The 16,394-nt window shown below is 37.7% G+C and overlaps 1 protein-coding gene across 1 annotated transcript in view; it reads left to right on the forward strand.

Annotated features, from left to right (window-relative positions):
* The window catches only part of Ptp36e (protein tyrosine phosphatase 36E), a 476,599-nt gene that overhangs the window by 420,289 nt on the left and 39,916 nt on the right, over positions 1-16,394 (forward strand). Inside the window, exon 3 of the mRNA XM_076428189.1 lies at positions 791-915. Within this exon, the coding sequence (XP_076284304.1) occupies positions 791-915 (125 nt within the window). The remainder of the gene's footprint in view (positions 1-790; positions 916-16,394) is intronic.

A 16,394-nucleotide genomic window follows, 5' to 3' on the forward strand; every position in this document is an offset into this window, starting at 1 on the left:
GCCGCATGAATCGTACATGACGAGCAAGACGTACGAACTTCACGACGCGATTACAACCGACCCGTGTGTGGACGGCCTTAGAGAATTACGTTCCCAATGTTTTGTAAACAAATGCCTATCTGAAGCAGGTTTCTTACGAACGCGTCAAAAGTTCTCGTTTCATTCTCGTCATGAATGCAGAAAGTCCGCGATCTAGCAATAACACACCGATTGTTTAAAATAACCCGTTAAAAAATGTCCATTTAATTATAGCGTCGATAAATAAATAATGTAAATTAACAGTAATATTGTATATATTATAATACTTTATATTTTTTCCGCTGCAAGTTGGAATAAAAAAGTTTTTCTGATAAAAAATAAGGATGACGTTGAAAAAAACTATGAAAAAATAACCGGACAAAAAAAACTGTTCCTCTATGGTACTCCTCTTTCGATACCATTTAAAGTACGTGATAAATATTTTTTGTGAAATTAAAAATATAGAAGATATTTAGATGGCCTCCAAATTTAGCTGGGACACTCTGTATTTCCAATTTTCCAGGACCTCGTCGTCCTTCAATGAAATTTCTCTTTTTCGCTTTTCCTTTTAATCTGTCTCGCGCTTTTACGATTTTTGGAGCCTCCAGGCTTCCGTTAATATCCCCGAGAGTGGCCAAGATGGCGACGGAAGACACTTCCGGTGGCGAGCGAAAGAAAAACGGAGCGAATTTAGAAAAGAGGGTCGAGGCACGCGGCAGAACGACAGACCGAATGTCCGCTACATTAATTTCTTCCTCGTTTTTGTTCACAGCCACGGACGAACTTGGAAGCAGCATGAGCACCACTCTACCGTCCGCGCCCACTGAGCTTTCCCAGTTCCCTAAGCTCTGCGAGTTGCGCCGAAAGTTTCCAGTCCTGTACCGCGTCGAGTTCCAGGTGAGGACAATAAATCCCCCTGTGTTCCCTCGTTCAAAGCGGATCACGACAACCATTGATTCAACGTTTTCGAGGTTTGGTTCGCTCCTACTCCCCGTTCGTTACTTCCCTTAGAGAACTTACTGCGGACACCAGCCCGGCAAATGATTTTTCAGAAGCCTCCAACTACCAGTTTCCCCTCAACCGACAGTTCGAAAATAGTAGTCGTTTGTTAAACAGCTGAATCCAAGAAATGACCATTTTCAAATCGATTATGACTCAAATAATATCAGATATATAAATTTTCATATTAATTTAATAATATTTCTAAATTCTATATAAAATTTAAATTTTAATCCCTCAAATAATATTAGATATATAAATTTTCTATAAAAATAAATATTAATCCACCTTAGGGTGGTCATTAGCTAAGGGGCCAAAACTTTTCCTTTTAAATTTGTTCGTTGCTCCCCGTAAATTTTTATATCTGGTGAAAAAATTATTTGTGCAAAATTTCAACTTGATCAGACTATGGGTACTTTACCCATCGTGCTTGAAAATTGTTTATACTTAATCTTCGCTATTATATTAGTTTAGCAACTAAATTCGCGACCTTTCGTTTCGTAATTCTTTTATTGTATCATTATAAATTATAACCTCATTCAATGACCATTCCTTTTGAACTGTATATCATTGAAAAGCTCTGAATTTTGCGATTAATCTTCTATATGTATAAATAAAAATCAAATGCTGTTCGTTGGTAAGCGCATCACTTGAGAACGGCTGGACCGATTCGGCTAATTCTTTTTTTTTTTTAATGTTCGTAATAGTCCGAATAAGGTTTTAGGGAAAGAAAAATAGGAAAAGTTACCCGGAAAAATGGAAAATTCGGGAAAAACCAAAAGTGCCTTTTGAATCATATTTCAATACAACAAAAAACCGAACGTCACGGCTTTTAATCAATATTTCAACAGGAATTTACATTATCGACGTCTGTTTCCATTATCGACATTATCAACATCCGTCAGTTAGTTTATTTCTATTCCAAAGAAGGATTGATTTGATTGATTTGTGGACCAAATACGCAAGGATGACATGTCTGACGATATTTTGCATCAGATCGGTCTAGAACATCAAATCCAGATTTGCAACTGAGCGAGGAAATTTACAACGAGGCATTGATATTAATTGTATCATAAAGCATTACAATGAACGAAATAGTGATATCACAGCAAACCAATCGAAACAAAGCATTTCTGAAAACGAAAATTAAAAAAAAAACAAATTTATTGAAATTTGGACAATTAATGCAGCGTTTCTTCGGAGGGCTTAAGAGAAATCCGCATTCGAAAAAGTCCATTCGTTCAAAAGTTGTGATGTCATTAGTGCGCTCATTGTGTGGCCCCCGCCATGGCAATCCGCCCGGAGGGCCTGGTTGCGAGGAGCTAGTTTTATATAAAATACTCGTGCTCAAAAAATATACAGGGTGTCCCGAATTTAAATGGCAAAACTTCAGGAGCGTGTAGGGGACCGACAAACTAAGACAAAAAGTCTTTTAGTGTTTCTCTCGTTAACTTCCCGATTTTATAGGGAAGTTATTGTAATGACCCCGAAAATCGAAAATCGATTTTTTAGCAGATCTTCACGTTTCATGGTCATTGCAGTCATTCTATACTATTTTAAGCAAAATGTTCGTGTGTGTGTGTGTGTGCGTGCGTGTGCGTGTATGTGTGTGTGTGTGCGCGCGTATGTCTGTTTCTATGGTATCAAATTTTTCGTTAACGTTTTCTGAGAAGTAACAACGCGATCAGAATGATGAATGATGCAATCGATGTGCCCCGTCGTAACTTAGAGCTGATTAGATTTTGGTCCATATTGGTCAAGTAGTTTTTTAGATTTTTAGTTTTTTTCGAAAGGAGTTGATTCTACAATGCAATTTATACGAGAGAACGGAAAGTTTCCACCGAAGAAACAAACGTAATTACACAAAAAATTTTTTTTTTCATTTTTCTTAAATTTAAAAAAATTTTTTTAATTTAAAAAAAAATTTTTTTTTGTACCTTACGGTGATGTTTCCGCTTACAATAATCGAAAATTATCCCAATGCAAGAGTGAGTTAATCATCTCTACTCGCGAGAATACATTTTCAAAGAATATCGATGAAAGTACAAAAAAAAATTTATATTACAATCTTTAAAAAAACAATCAGTTCAAAACGAATTATTAACTGAGATTAAATTGACAATTAATATAAACAATATGATAATTATTAATAACATTAATGTTGAAAACGGATTGGTTAATGGAGCACACATGCGGAATATTACAATTTATTACTTTTCAAGAAAATACTAAAATTCCGTCTATATTGTGGTTAGATTTTCAATTGGCCAGAGTAGGAGTGAAAGTAAGAACTCGTTATCGTGATTATATGAAAAATGCACAAATATTGATCAAAATTTGACACCAATAATAAAAATATCGAATCAAGTAAATATGTCGAGTGAGGAAAAATATCAAATCACACGTAGTCAATTTCCAGTGGTTCCTGCTGAAGCGATTACGATTCATAAAAGTCAGGGACAAACATACGAGAAAAGTATGTTTGAATTTTAAAACATCAGAAAAACGAACTTTCAACATGTTGTATGTAGCACTGAGCAGCGTTTCAAAATTGAGCAGTTTATATATTTTGGGACAATTTAAATTAACAGGATCGAAGAAATCCAAGATCAATACTGCAAACCCGAATAATGAGAAGTTGTATCGTTTGCGAAAAACTAATTAAGACAATTTATTTTGCAACATCAGTACGCTATAACAAGGAACCAAGCGAGCAACGAGCCTACGATGTTCGTTTAAGGCGACGCCATGTAGCAAACATTTTGATAAGTAGAAAACTATTGAATTTCCCTGAAAACGTATAATCTTCTTAAAACGTACTAAAAATAATGATAATAATATACTGCAACTAACGAATCGGGAAGTTCTTTGTGTGGCTCGTGGAGAGTCACACACCAAATCAAACTAGAGGGTTATTGTTGCTCGCTCGCTTCGCTCGCTCGCGAGTAGGGTTGTTTTTGCTCGCTCGCTTTGCTCGCTCGCGGATAGGACTGCTCTTGCGAAAGGGTTAGTGGTACGCATGGCTAGTAGTACCTATAGCTATTAATGTTTTTTATTTATTTGATGTGTGACTCTCCACGAGCCACACAAAGAACTTCCCGATTCGTTAGTTGCAGTATATTATTATCATTATTAAGTGTACGTTTTAAGAAGATTATACGTTTTCAGGGAAATTCAATAGTTTTCTACTTATCAAAATGTTTGCTATATGGCGTCACATTAAACCAACATCGTATGCTCGTTGCTCGCTTGGTTCCTTGTTATAGCATACTAATGTTGCAAAATAAATTGTCTTAATTAGTTTTTCGCAAACGATACAACTTCTCATTATTCGGGTTTGCAGTATTGATCTTGGATTTCTTCGATCCTGTTAATTTAAATTGTCCCAAAATATATAAACTGCTCAATTTTGAAACGCTGCTCAGTGCTACATACAACATGTTGAAAGTTCGTTTTTCTGATGTTTTAAAATTCAAACATACTTTTCTCGTATGTTTGTCCCTGACTTTTATGAATCGTAATCGCTTCAGCAGGAACCACTGGAAATTGACTACGTGTGATTTGATATTTTTCCTCACTCGACATATTTACTTGATTCGATATTTTTATTATTGGTGTCAAATTTTGATCAATATTTGTGCATTTTTCATATAATCACGATAACGAGTTCTTACTTTCACTCCTACTCTGGCCAATTGAAAATCTAACCACAATATAGACGGAATTTTAGTATTTTCTTGAAAAGTAATAAATTGTAATATTCCGCATGTGTGCTCCATTAAACAATCCGTTTTCAACATTAATGTTATTAATAATTATCATATTGTTTATATTAATTGTCAATTTAATCTCAGTTAATAATTCGTTTTGAAATGATTGTTTTTTTGAAGATTGTAATATAAATTTTTTTTTGTACTTTCATCGATATTCTTTGAAAATGTATTCTCGCGAGTAGAGATGATTAACTCACTCTTGCATTGGGATAATTTTCGATTATTGTAAGCGGAAACATCACCGTAAGGTACAAAAAAAATTAAAAAAAATTTTTTTTTTAAATTTTAAAAAAATCGAAAAAAATTTTTTTGTGTAATTACGTTTGTTTCTTCGGTGGAAACTTTCCGTTCTCTCGTATAAATTGCATTGTTGAATGAACTTCTTTCGAAAAACCAAAAAAAACTAAAAAACTACTTGACCAAAATGGACCAAAATCTAATCAGCTCTAAGTTACAGCGGGGCACATCGATTGCATCATTCATCATCCTGATCGCGTTGTTACTTATTCTGAAAACGTTAACGAAAAATTTGATTACATAGAAACGGCCATACGCACACACACACACACACACACACACACACACACACACACACACACACACACACACACACACACACGAACATTTTGCTGAAAATAGTCTAAAATGACTGCAATGACCATGAAACGTGAAGATCTGCTAAAAAATCGATTTTCGATTTTCGGGGTCATTACAATAACTGCCGTATAAAATCGGGAAGTTAAAAAACATTAATAGCTATAGGTACTACTAGCCATGCTTACCACTAACCCTTTCGCAAGAGCAGTCCTATCCGCGAGCTCGCGAAGCGAGCGAGCAAAAACAACCCTACTCGCGAGCGAGCGAAGCGAGCGAGCAACAATAACCCTCTAGTTTTTGCTTCGTTTTGGAGAAAATCGCAAAAATTCAATATCTCGTTGTCAGTTGCTCTCTTGAGTTGTTGTATACACTTGTATTTGTGATTGTTTTGACATTGTTGTGTGAGTTATGACAGTGAGATATGTAAACACTTGATGTTATCGTTTACATTTTTCGGTCCCAATCAATTCAAGAGAGCAATTAAGAGACCGAATCATAGATACAGTGCACCAAATATCACCAGGACAATGTTTAGCTGCAATTTATCAAGTCAGTGCTAGATATAATGCTTGCATTGCTGCAAGAGGGCAACATTTTGAACAATATCTACATTAAATAGATGATAACGTAAATAAAATGTAAATAAATAAGTACAAAAATGAAAAAAGGTTTCGTTTCTTTCTTGCGATTTTCTCCAAAACGAAGCAAAACGAGCAAATCTCTAAAAGACTTTTTGTCTTGGTTTGTCGGTCCCCTACACGCTCCTGAAGTTTTGCCATTTAAATTTAGGACACCCTGTATAAATGGCTTAGTTTGAGAAAATGTGAAGGTGGCGAACTTAGTTGCCAACACAATAGTACATCGTAAGTATACATGTCTATATATCGTTGAATTAGTCTTTCCATGCTCTACATATAACTATACATATGCAAATACAATACAAGATGGCTTTATATTTACTTCGACGAGCAATACAACTTTCGTTCGTAATAGAATTTCCAAATTTTAACGGAATAATGCCTTCATCAAGATTACAGTTTCTCTCTTTAGTAGTAAATATTATAATATTATTAGTTCCTATACGTGAATAATTTGCACGAATATTAGAAGAATGGGGATTACACTGTCCAACAAATTTCAACTTTTTAAAAGTATTTCGATTCTCACTATGCGATTCTTATAGTTTTCCGCGCTGATTCCAAATATGGTTTTAATTTTTTTCCCATACGTCCAGTTTTTGAGAAAATGGAGTTTAAAAAAAAGACATATTTTTCAACTTTAAACAAATATTGCGATGTTATTATAAAAGATATTGAATTGTTCTTTACAGCAAAAGATTCTGTAGACTTTCCCGAATACAGTGATATCCAATATTAATACATTATGATTGTTTAAACATGTTTAAACAATGATTAAAGACGGAGATGCACCACTTTTGCACCAATTTTTGCGGATATTTTCGAATTTATCTCAAAAAATAAGGGTCCAGCGAAAAATTGAACTATACCACGCGAAAGAGCAGACTTTTATCTTGAGAAACCCCCCTGTGAAGTTTGCATGGTCGACGTTTTCTTCGAACCAGAAAGCAAAATATCTTCGCCCGACATGAGTTGTCACCAGTGGCGCTCACCACCAGAACGGTCGTTCGCCGCTCCGTATCCCGTCGCTGCGCCGCATCCCGTCCTGAGCGCCACTGGCAGAAACTCATGTCGCGCGAAGATATTTTGCTTTCTGGTTCGAAAAAAACGTCGACCATGCAAACTTCACAGGGGGGTTTCTCAAGATAAAAGTCTGCTCTTTCGCGTGGTATAGTTCAATTTTTCGCTAGACCCTTATTTTTTTAGATAAATTCGAAAATATCTGCAAAAATTGGTGCAAAAGTGGTGCATCTCCGTCTTTAATCATTGTTTAAACATGTTTAAACAATCATAATGTATTAATATTGGATATCACTGTATTCGGGAAAGTCTACAGAATCTTTTGCTGTAAAGAACAATTCAATATCTTTTATAATAACATCGCAATATTTGTTTAAAGTTGAAAAATATGTCTTTTTTTTAAACTCCATTTTCTCAAAAACTGGACGTATAGGGAAAAAATTAAAACCAGATTCGGAATCAGCGCGGAAAACTCTACAAGAATCGCATAGTGGGAATCGAAATACTTTTTGGCTGTTGGACAGTGTTATCCGACAAAGAACAAGCCCTTTGTGACACCATATCTATACAAATACATACTGGACGTTAGCAAGAAGCCGGCGTCCTGCTCAAACAAAACTTACAGAAAGAAGTGTTATATTTGCCTGGCAGACATCATATACAGGCTGTTCGTCTACAGGGGGGTGGTTCTCTATGAAAAATAAGACGAAAATGAAGAATAATAGAATTGACGATTTCGGCATCGTTATTTAGTTATTAACAATTAAAAATCCGCCTAAACTACGACAACGCGACCAACAAAAGTGGCTGCAGATCGAAGTGTCGAATCTGTAGGATCAATGATTCAGGAGTTATGTTTGCTTAAAATTGAGCAATCTGCAGTGTTTTCGACGGGTAAGGGCGCCGCCATATTGGTTTGTAGTGACGACCGCGTGCCACTTACCAAGCAGAATAGCCGGTCCTTGCCGCCACCCCCCTCCTCCGAACTAATCAGCAACCAACTCGGTAAGCGGCGCGCAATCGTCACTACCAGTATGGCGACGCCCTTACCTGTCAAAAACACTGCAGATTGCTCAACTTTAAGCAAGCATAACTCCTGAACCATTGACCCTACAGGATCGAAACTTCGATCTGCAGCCGCCCCAGGTACAAATTTTGACACAAGACACAAATTTTGAGTCCGGTAAAGTAAAGAGCAGCACTAATTTCCACCCTATGAAATTATCGAGCAAAAGGAATCACTGCTCTTTCAGTTTTTAATTGGTCTCACATAAGTAAATTACTCGAGATCTCTCACTATAAAGTGGTATCCATTGTGTCCATAAATGTTGAATGGATCCCTTATGCTCGATAATTCTATAGGGCGGAAATTAGAAATACCTTTGTGGATTTTAACGAGTAGGCAGGTTCAATGTCATGCAATGATCAATTTGTTAAACATTTTCACCTCGCTGGGGCCCCAAATGAGAATCAAAGTATGCATGCATCTGTTACTTGCTACGGGACTGTCGCGCGCCTCTATGACAACTAAATAACAACTAAATAACAAAGCCGAAATCGCAATTTTTTATTCTTGATTTTCGTCTTACATTATCATGGACAGCCACCCCTTAAATTTTCTCCCACCTGTAGCTAAACACCCTGTATGAATAGTTGTAGTAGTAATCGTAATTTTTCTCAAAGTATTCTAAACATACGATAAAAAATCAAACAAAGCTTCATTAGAGGGTACGTTTTTGTTAAAATAATAGGGTGCGTCTAAACTTCTGATACGCACTGTACAAGCAAAGTGTGCATTTCAGAGGGTGGTTTATTGAATCACCGGAAAGAATGCGAAAATCGTAACATACGAGAGGGAAATTTCCACTTACGTATCCAGGCAAGGATGTCGCTCGTACATCCAGGACACTACAAAGTGCCTTAAGATAGGCAGACGGCCGGGACAGGTTCAAGAGACATCCAGAAGACAAAGCGATCTCCCGAGAATAGGCAGAGGAATCGAGTAACTCGGTTCAATATCGGTTTCTCATTAGGCTGCCATTTTGGTGCATGGATTCCAGGCGAGCCACGTTGACGTGGAGTATCTTTCGATGCTCAGCGAAGTGGTGAACATAGCAATTTCCTTTTAAAAGGAATGCAGACGCCAACATTGAACTTTCGACGCGTCATCGATCTCCAACGAAACAGACTATTCATCATTATTGCTAGCTTTCAAATTCACAATCCAGAAACAACAATCGAACTAAATAGAAGAACTTTAAGCACGGGAATCGAATATAGGGTAAATGTTCCTATTACTGCGGGTGTATCTACGTTTGACTGCAGTATCTCTTCCCAATGAGATTAAAATACGTAAAAATATACATTTTGCCCTGCATAGATTTATACAATTCACTGAGACTGTATTCTCGTTGGCGAGTTTCAATAGCTTTCAAAATATCCTCGAAAATGTCTCCCACCCTTGACAGAATATGGTTTTCAACTCGATACATGGACGATAAAACGTATGTATTAAATATGTTTGAAGAACCATGGTTTGTGAAAACTACCACAGCTTCATAAAAATTGGAGAACGTCACTCTGGCATGCAAACTACTTATTAAACTTTCTACTAAAAAATTCGAATGAGTCGTTCCTAAGACGATTTTCATTTCTGCTTTGGAATGTTGTGCTTTGGAAAAATACGTAAAATTGAATATTTTGTGCTGAATAAATTCGTACAATTCAATGAGAATGTATTCTCGTTGGCCAGGCAAATAAAATTGTGAATCACTCAAATTGTGATCACCAAAGGACTGGTGTTCACATGATTATGATTGTACATTAGGGTACATTCGGTGGTCCATAGGTATAGAAGCTAAAAATTTGGTTGAGGACTTTTTTGACCTTGCTACCCTAAACTATGACACTTGGTGAAAAAATGATATGTGCAAAATTTCAGCTCAATCAGACGATGGGGATCCATGCCGCGCCGCAGCGCGCTTGAAAATTGTTTATCTTTGAAACATGGTTTTCTCCATTATAGTACATCGTAAATATACATTCTAATATGTATATCGTTGAATTTGTCTTTCCGTGCTCTATAACAATGTGCAAATAAAGTACAACGTCATCGTAGAAAAAAATTCCGCAACTTTGAAATTTCGAAAATTGGATTTCAAAAAAAAAGTTTTTTCATCAGCATTATATTTACTTCGTCTAACGATACAACTTTTGTTCGCCACATTTTTTCATATATTTAGTAATAACAAAGATTTGATTTCTCGTTAATGTCAAATATGATTGTGATCAGCTATTTTGGAAGAATTATTGAATGCTTGTAAATAAAATTAGAATTGCTTAAATGTATAATACAACCCCTGGCAGAGAATGTTTCCGATCAGAGGAATTGATACGGATTTTAGGGATTCACAATTTAGAAGTATTAAATGGATCAGGGCCCGCTCTAGGGGGGGGGGGCAACCCGGGCATTTGCCCGGGGCGCCAAGATTTAGGGGCGCCATTTTGGCTGTGTGAGAAAAATATTGATGTGTTAAATACCCAATTAAAAGAAAATTTCACATATCGATTTTTTCGTTCGCTAACAATTTACAGTGCGTAGCGTATTTATATTGTTTATGTCTAAAAGCTAAAAATATTTACACTATTATTGAAAAATTAACGCAGAATTTGTAAAGGACGCTGCTTGAACTTTTGAACATGCATATACTTCTCTGAACAGAATAGCATTAGCACGAGAGCAGAGCGCTGCTTCAACTTGTGTTTGAAGTTTGAACATGCATAGACTTGCTTATTTCCTCTTTTAAATTTAAAAAATGTAATAAAATAGTTTGCAGAACTGAAAGTAAGAAAAAAATGTTTTTTGTGATTTTAACGTAGTTGATGTTACCTTCTTTTATTTTCAAAATAATAGAATTTTAATTGTTTGTGCAATAATACACAGTTTTAATAGTATTTAAAAATGTAAAAAATTATATGGTTAACAATTTGTGTTATGTCATGTTATATGTTTCTTTCTAAATATATGCTCTCTTTTATTAAAATTTAAATAAAATGATTTGATTTTTATTTACAATAAAAAATATGTACCGTTATTTAAAAAATATATATATTCTTAAGGGGCGGCAATTTGTCTTTTTGTCCGGGGCGACGTAACCACTAGAGCGGGCCCTGAATGGATATACCTGTATGAATCCATCGTGATACCTAAGTCACCTTCGGAGCAGTCGCATGGTGGCAAGCGACAAACCTTGTAACGGTGCGTAGGGAAATATTACTCCAAGGAGTTAAAATTGATGGAAAATGAAAAGGAGCTTATTGAAGAATGAAAAACAACAAAATAACATAAGCTTCCATTTATTATATCATTATATAACAAAGAAACGAGAAAATAAACAAAATGTTACACGGGGGAAAAAGTTCCCGATCAATAGAACAGCTAGAGGAAAGTTCCCGGTTCGATTTACACTGTCCAACACCAAATTTGTTCAACAATTACTGTTGGATGATTCTTATCGAGTTCCTAGCGCTGATTCCGAAACTGTCCTTAATTTTTCCCCTAGAAACACAGTTTTTGAGAAACTTGATTTTGAAAAAGAAAACATATTTTTCAACTTTATACCAATATTGTGATGTTATGACAAAAGATATTGGATTGCTCTTTACAGCAAAAGATTCTGTAGACTTTCCCGAATACAGTGATATCCGATATTAATACATTATGAATGTTTAAACATGTTTAAATAATCGTTAAAGATGGAGAGACACCACTTTTGCACCAATTGTTCAGGATATTTTTCAGTTCTTCTTTTCAGGAAAACAATTTTGGATTTTGGTTCGACGTTGTTCCCAATTTTTTCGAAGACCGTCTGTTTTACGAAAAAAATAAATACGACATAAAACAAGCAGCCTGTCCAGATCTGCAGGTTTGCTTAACATAATTTTCAACACGGTAAATAGTTTAAAAGATATTCAAGCGAAACCATTTTGTGAGCATTAAATTAATTACTTTAATGTTTAATCGTCTTGAGGCACGTTTTCCCATTACCCCACCTAGCTCAAACTTTGTACAGATTTTTTTTTATTACTTGGAACAACTCTGGGGAATGCCGGAAAAGAAATTTGGATAAAAATTTTTGACAAGAGTAAATAAGAACCACCCCTGAAAAAATTCATAAACATCGCTTGTTTACTCCGCCGTTACACGAGTAGTCCCCCATAAACCGTGCGCTCCGTAGCTTCATTTTCCATCAGCAATGAACACACACACGGATTCGCAGAGACCAGTTGTCCTCGGTGTCGTTCGACTTGCGTCGGCGAAAGGATGTCGAAGACCACAATAAACGGCATGTTCGATCTGAACACTCGCGAGTGGCACGCGGATGATAGCTCCGCTCAAGTTTGTAAGGCTTGAGCCCTGTTAAATCGCGGACGCGTCGGCTCGCGAATGCCGTCGGATAGTTGCCCGCCAAATTAATCTTGGGCAGCGAGTTCAATGATCGTTGTTAGAATGATCGTATTTGAGGAATCGCGTTTCGTCCCAGACCTGTCAGAGGATTCGTCAGTAAAGCTATTCTAACAAGTCCTGCCTCAGACGCGCGGATGTACCTGGTGTAATCCGTTTCCGTCACTTCGCCTTGTCCTGATGGATGGACAAGGAAGTACTGCTCTGTTAAGAACTGGATAGTGTCACGGTTCTATTGCAGGAACTGAACTGAGTGATCCCGATTTCCAGTCTTAACGCGAGGTCCGTGAGGCTCCTCTAGGAATCGAGAAGGCGTTTTTTAGGTTTGAAGGAGGTGTGTATCACCGATTGTCATGGAGAGAAAAATGCCCTGATTCGTTGCTGCTAAACCTTACATTTCCCAATCAGGACACCTTTGATTGTTCGGGCCTCCTTCCCGTGGCTTTAAGGGAGGCCTAGCTGGAAGGAGGAGTGCGACGATACCTGACTTTGTTAAAGGTGAGGTTCCGAATTTGACCTTGGTCGAGCGAGAGTGTGGTGGCACACTCACACACCGCTAGACACTGTATACGTACACGAGGTTGCAAGGGTGCGGTACTTTTCAAACCACGTCTCGCTAATGCACATTTGGGGCCCCTACGTAGTCACAATCGCTAGATAAAAGACCCACCAAGTGCGCTTGGTGTCTAAAATGGCCTACTTTTGCGTTTTCGATGCGTAATTTTTATTACTCTGCAGCATGTAGCGGAGTTCGAGAAGCATTGGACAGCGCGACAGTGCTGCCACTGTCAAGACAAATACATTTTCTTAAGTGTCGAGAGATTTAAGGTTCTTATAGAAAAAGCATACACCAAGCGCACTTGCAGGGACACATGTGTAGTATCGTAGTTTTAGCCAGGATGTCGTTGGGTCCTTAATGGCAGAAAGAGGGCTATGAAACAGAACGGCCTGACGAAACCCAGGCCCAAGGGAAGAAGGTCATCAAACAGAAAGCGTCCCTGACGAAAACCAGGCCCAAGGGTCGGCTGGGACTTTCCAGAGATACACACATAGGCTATGGGGATGAGTACGGGTGTGTGTGTGTGTGCGCGTGCGTGCGTGCGTGCGTGCGTGTGTGTGTGTGTGTGTGTGTGTGTGTGTGTGTGCGCGCGCGCGTGTGTGTGCGTGTGTGTGAGGACTGGAGAAGGACATTTTTGGGAGAATGGACAGATTTGCGTTGACTGCGGAGAGTAAAGGACGTGTGCGTTGCTTGCGAGTTAGAGTATCTTGTTGTTTTTCTTACGTTAATCTAACATCTATCCAATACCCTTTTTATACCTATATTTAATAAATAAAGTATAATAAATCAAATACCACACACACAATGTCAATGCAACCTTTATTATGTTAAACTAGGGTTTCGGCACAAGTATCAGTTCCATGGCATTTTTAGCTAGGAGCGCTAATGTCTGTTTCTCATCATTCAGTCACTGTTCTACCGGTACAGTACTGTATCGGTAAAATATCGGTAAACAGTGACTGAATGATGAGAAACAGACATTAGCGCTCCTAGCGAAAAATGCCATGGACCTGATACTTGTACCGAAACCCTCCGTTTAGGGGTATACTTCGTACTTTTCAAACTGTGTGTTTAAACACGTATAGTTTAACATAATAAAGGTTGCATTGACATTGTATGTGTCCCCGCAAGTGCGTTTGGTATATGCTTTTTCTATAAGAACCCTAAATCTCTCGATATTTAAGAAAATGTATGTGTCTTGACAGTGGCAGCACTGTCGCGCCGACCAATGCTTCTCGAACTCCGCTACATGCTGCCGAATAATAAAAATTACGCCTCGAAAACGCAAAAGTAGGCCATTTTAGACACCAAGCGCACTTGGTGGGTCTTTTATGTGACGGTTCGTTCGCGACGGAACAATCAGCAATAAGCACACACGGTTTCGCAGAGAGCAGTTGTCCTCGATGTCGTTCGATTTGCGTCGGCGAAAGGATGTCGAAGATGAAAATAAACTACGGACCAATTATCGGTTACAGGCCAATCATGCGGGATGGGCGAGGAAGTATCAACGAGCACGCGACACAATCCGTAGATTTGGAGGCGGGACCCGTGCGTAATGAAGTCCCAATCATCGTGAAACAACGGCACGGGCCAGTCTTTTTTTCGCCGATGACGTTGTCGCATTGTAAAACTCCTCGCGATATCGGAGGCCGCGTCGAATCAAATCGAGCTGATAAGGAAGCCCAGTCGGGTACATTGTTGCCGGTGCAACTTTACGCTGGCCGAAATTGAATCAGCGACGCGCGCTACGATCCCCGGGTGATTCCGCGAGCGGAAATTGGTCGCTGAGAGATGTTTACCGGGCCGGCTGGGGAATTTAACGATTATTCCCGTCGACGGGAACGAGTGTTCGCCGAATGTGATTGATATAAATTAAACAGACCCGACCGATTTCGGCGTTTGACATATGAACGGGGACCGCGTCCGTGTGCTGTCGCACGCAAATTGAACGTAATTCGAGTGTTTGGGAATTCTTGATAGGGTATTAGCGATATTTTGATTAACCCGTCGAATTCCCGGCCGGCTCGATACGTAAGCCTGCTGAAACGCTCGCCTGAATGTAACAGATCGGTTCTTATCGTCCGGACACAAGTAATACATTTAAGTCGCGATTTGTTTCCCATCGCCAGTTCCGAACAGGGAGAAAAATCGTGCAGAGGAACATTATTTTTTTATAACTGCGTCTACCGCGCCGAAAGTACAAAGGAAGCTGAACGTAGAAAAGGACAGCATCGGTGTGAACCACTACTAATCCAATTACAAAACTTCTTTATTTCTCATTATTTTTTTGTGGGAGATTCACCAACTTATTTGTGGCATTTTTCTGATTAAAATGACACCAAACAAGATACAATTTGGACCATATTTACTGTACATGTGAAGCATAACTGAATTACTCCATACCGTCAATTAAACCACTAAATACAATTGAAATTATATCGTGTTTAGTATCATTTTGATCAGAGAAATGCCACAAATAAGTTAGTGAAAGTCCCATAAAAAAATAATGACAAATAAAGAAGTTTTGTCATTGGATTAGTAGTGGTTCACACCGACATACCCGACCCGAGATCAGATTACATGGCATTATTACACTGTTGGGAGACCGAGCTGTGTTGCCCCTCAGTGGAGTGGGTAGGCAAAGGAGAATTTTCATGGAGACTCTCAGGGATAAAGATCGCGACTTTACTGTATTATTAAAATGATATTTAAGCTTCGTTTTGGTACACACAATTATTAAAAATCCTATTAACACTTTATCTACCGGAGCCTACCAATAATTGTGCTGGAACAAAAGGAAGCTTAAAAATCTTCTTTTACATAATCCCAAACAAAATTATTAGATTACGTTATTTTTTTATAACAATAACATTATTTTTTTATAACTGCGTCTACCGCGCCGAAAGTACAAAGGAAGCTGAACGTAGAAAAGGACAGCATCGGTGTGAACCATTACTAATCCAATTACAAAACTTCTTTATTTCTCATTATTTTTTTGTGGGAGATTCGTCAACTTATTTGTGGCATTTTTCTGATTAAAATGGCACCAAACAAGATACAATTTGGCCCATATTTACTGTACATGTGAAGCATAACTTAGTTATTCCATATCGTCAATTAAACCACTAAATACAATTGAAATTATATCGTGTTTAGTGTCATTTTAATCAGAAAAATGCCAGAAATAAGTTTGTGGAAGTCCCATAGATAAATACGGAATAATAACAATAAAAACATATATTTTATAACAAGTTTAAGACTGCCGAATATATTTCCACCAAAAGAATGAGTCATTCTGAAAAATGCAGTATAGAAGAAACATAAGT

The sequence above is a fragment of the Lasioglossum baleicum genome, chromosome 7 (assembly GCF_051020765.1).
Source record: "Lasioglossum baleicum chromosome 7, iyLasBale1, whole genome shotgun sequence".
Lineage (NCBI taxonomy): Eukaryota > Metazoa > Arthropoda > Insecta > Hymenoptera > Halictidae > Lasioglossum > Lasioglossum baleicum.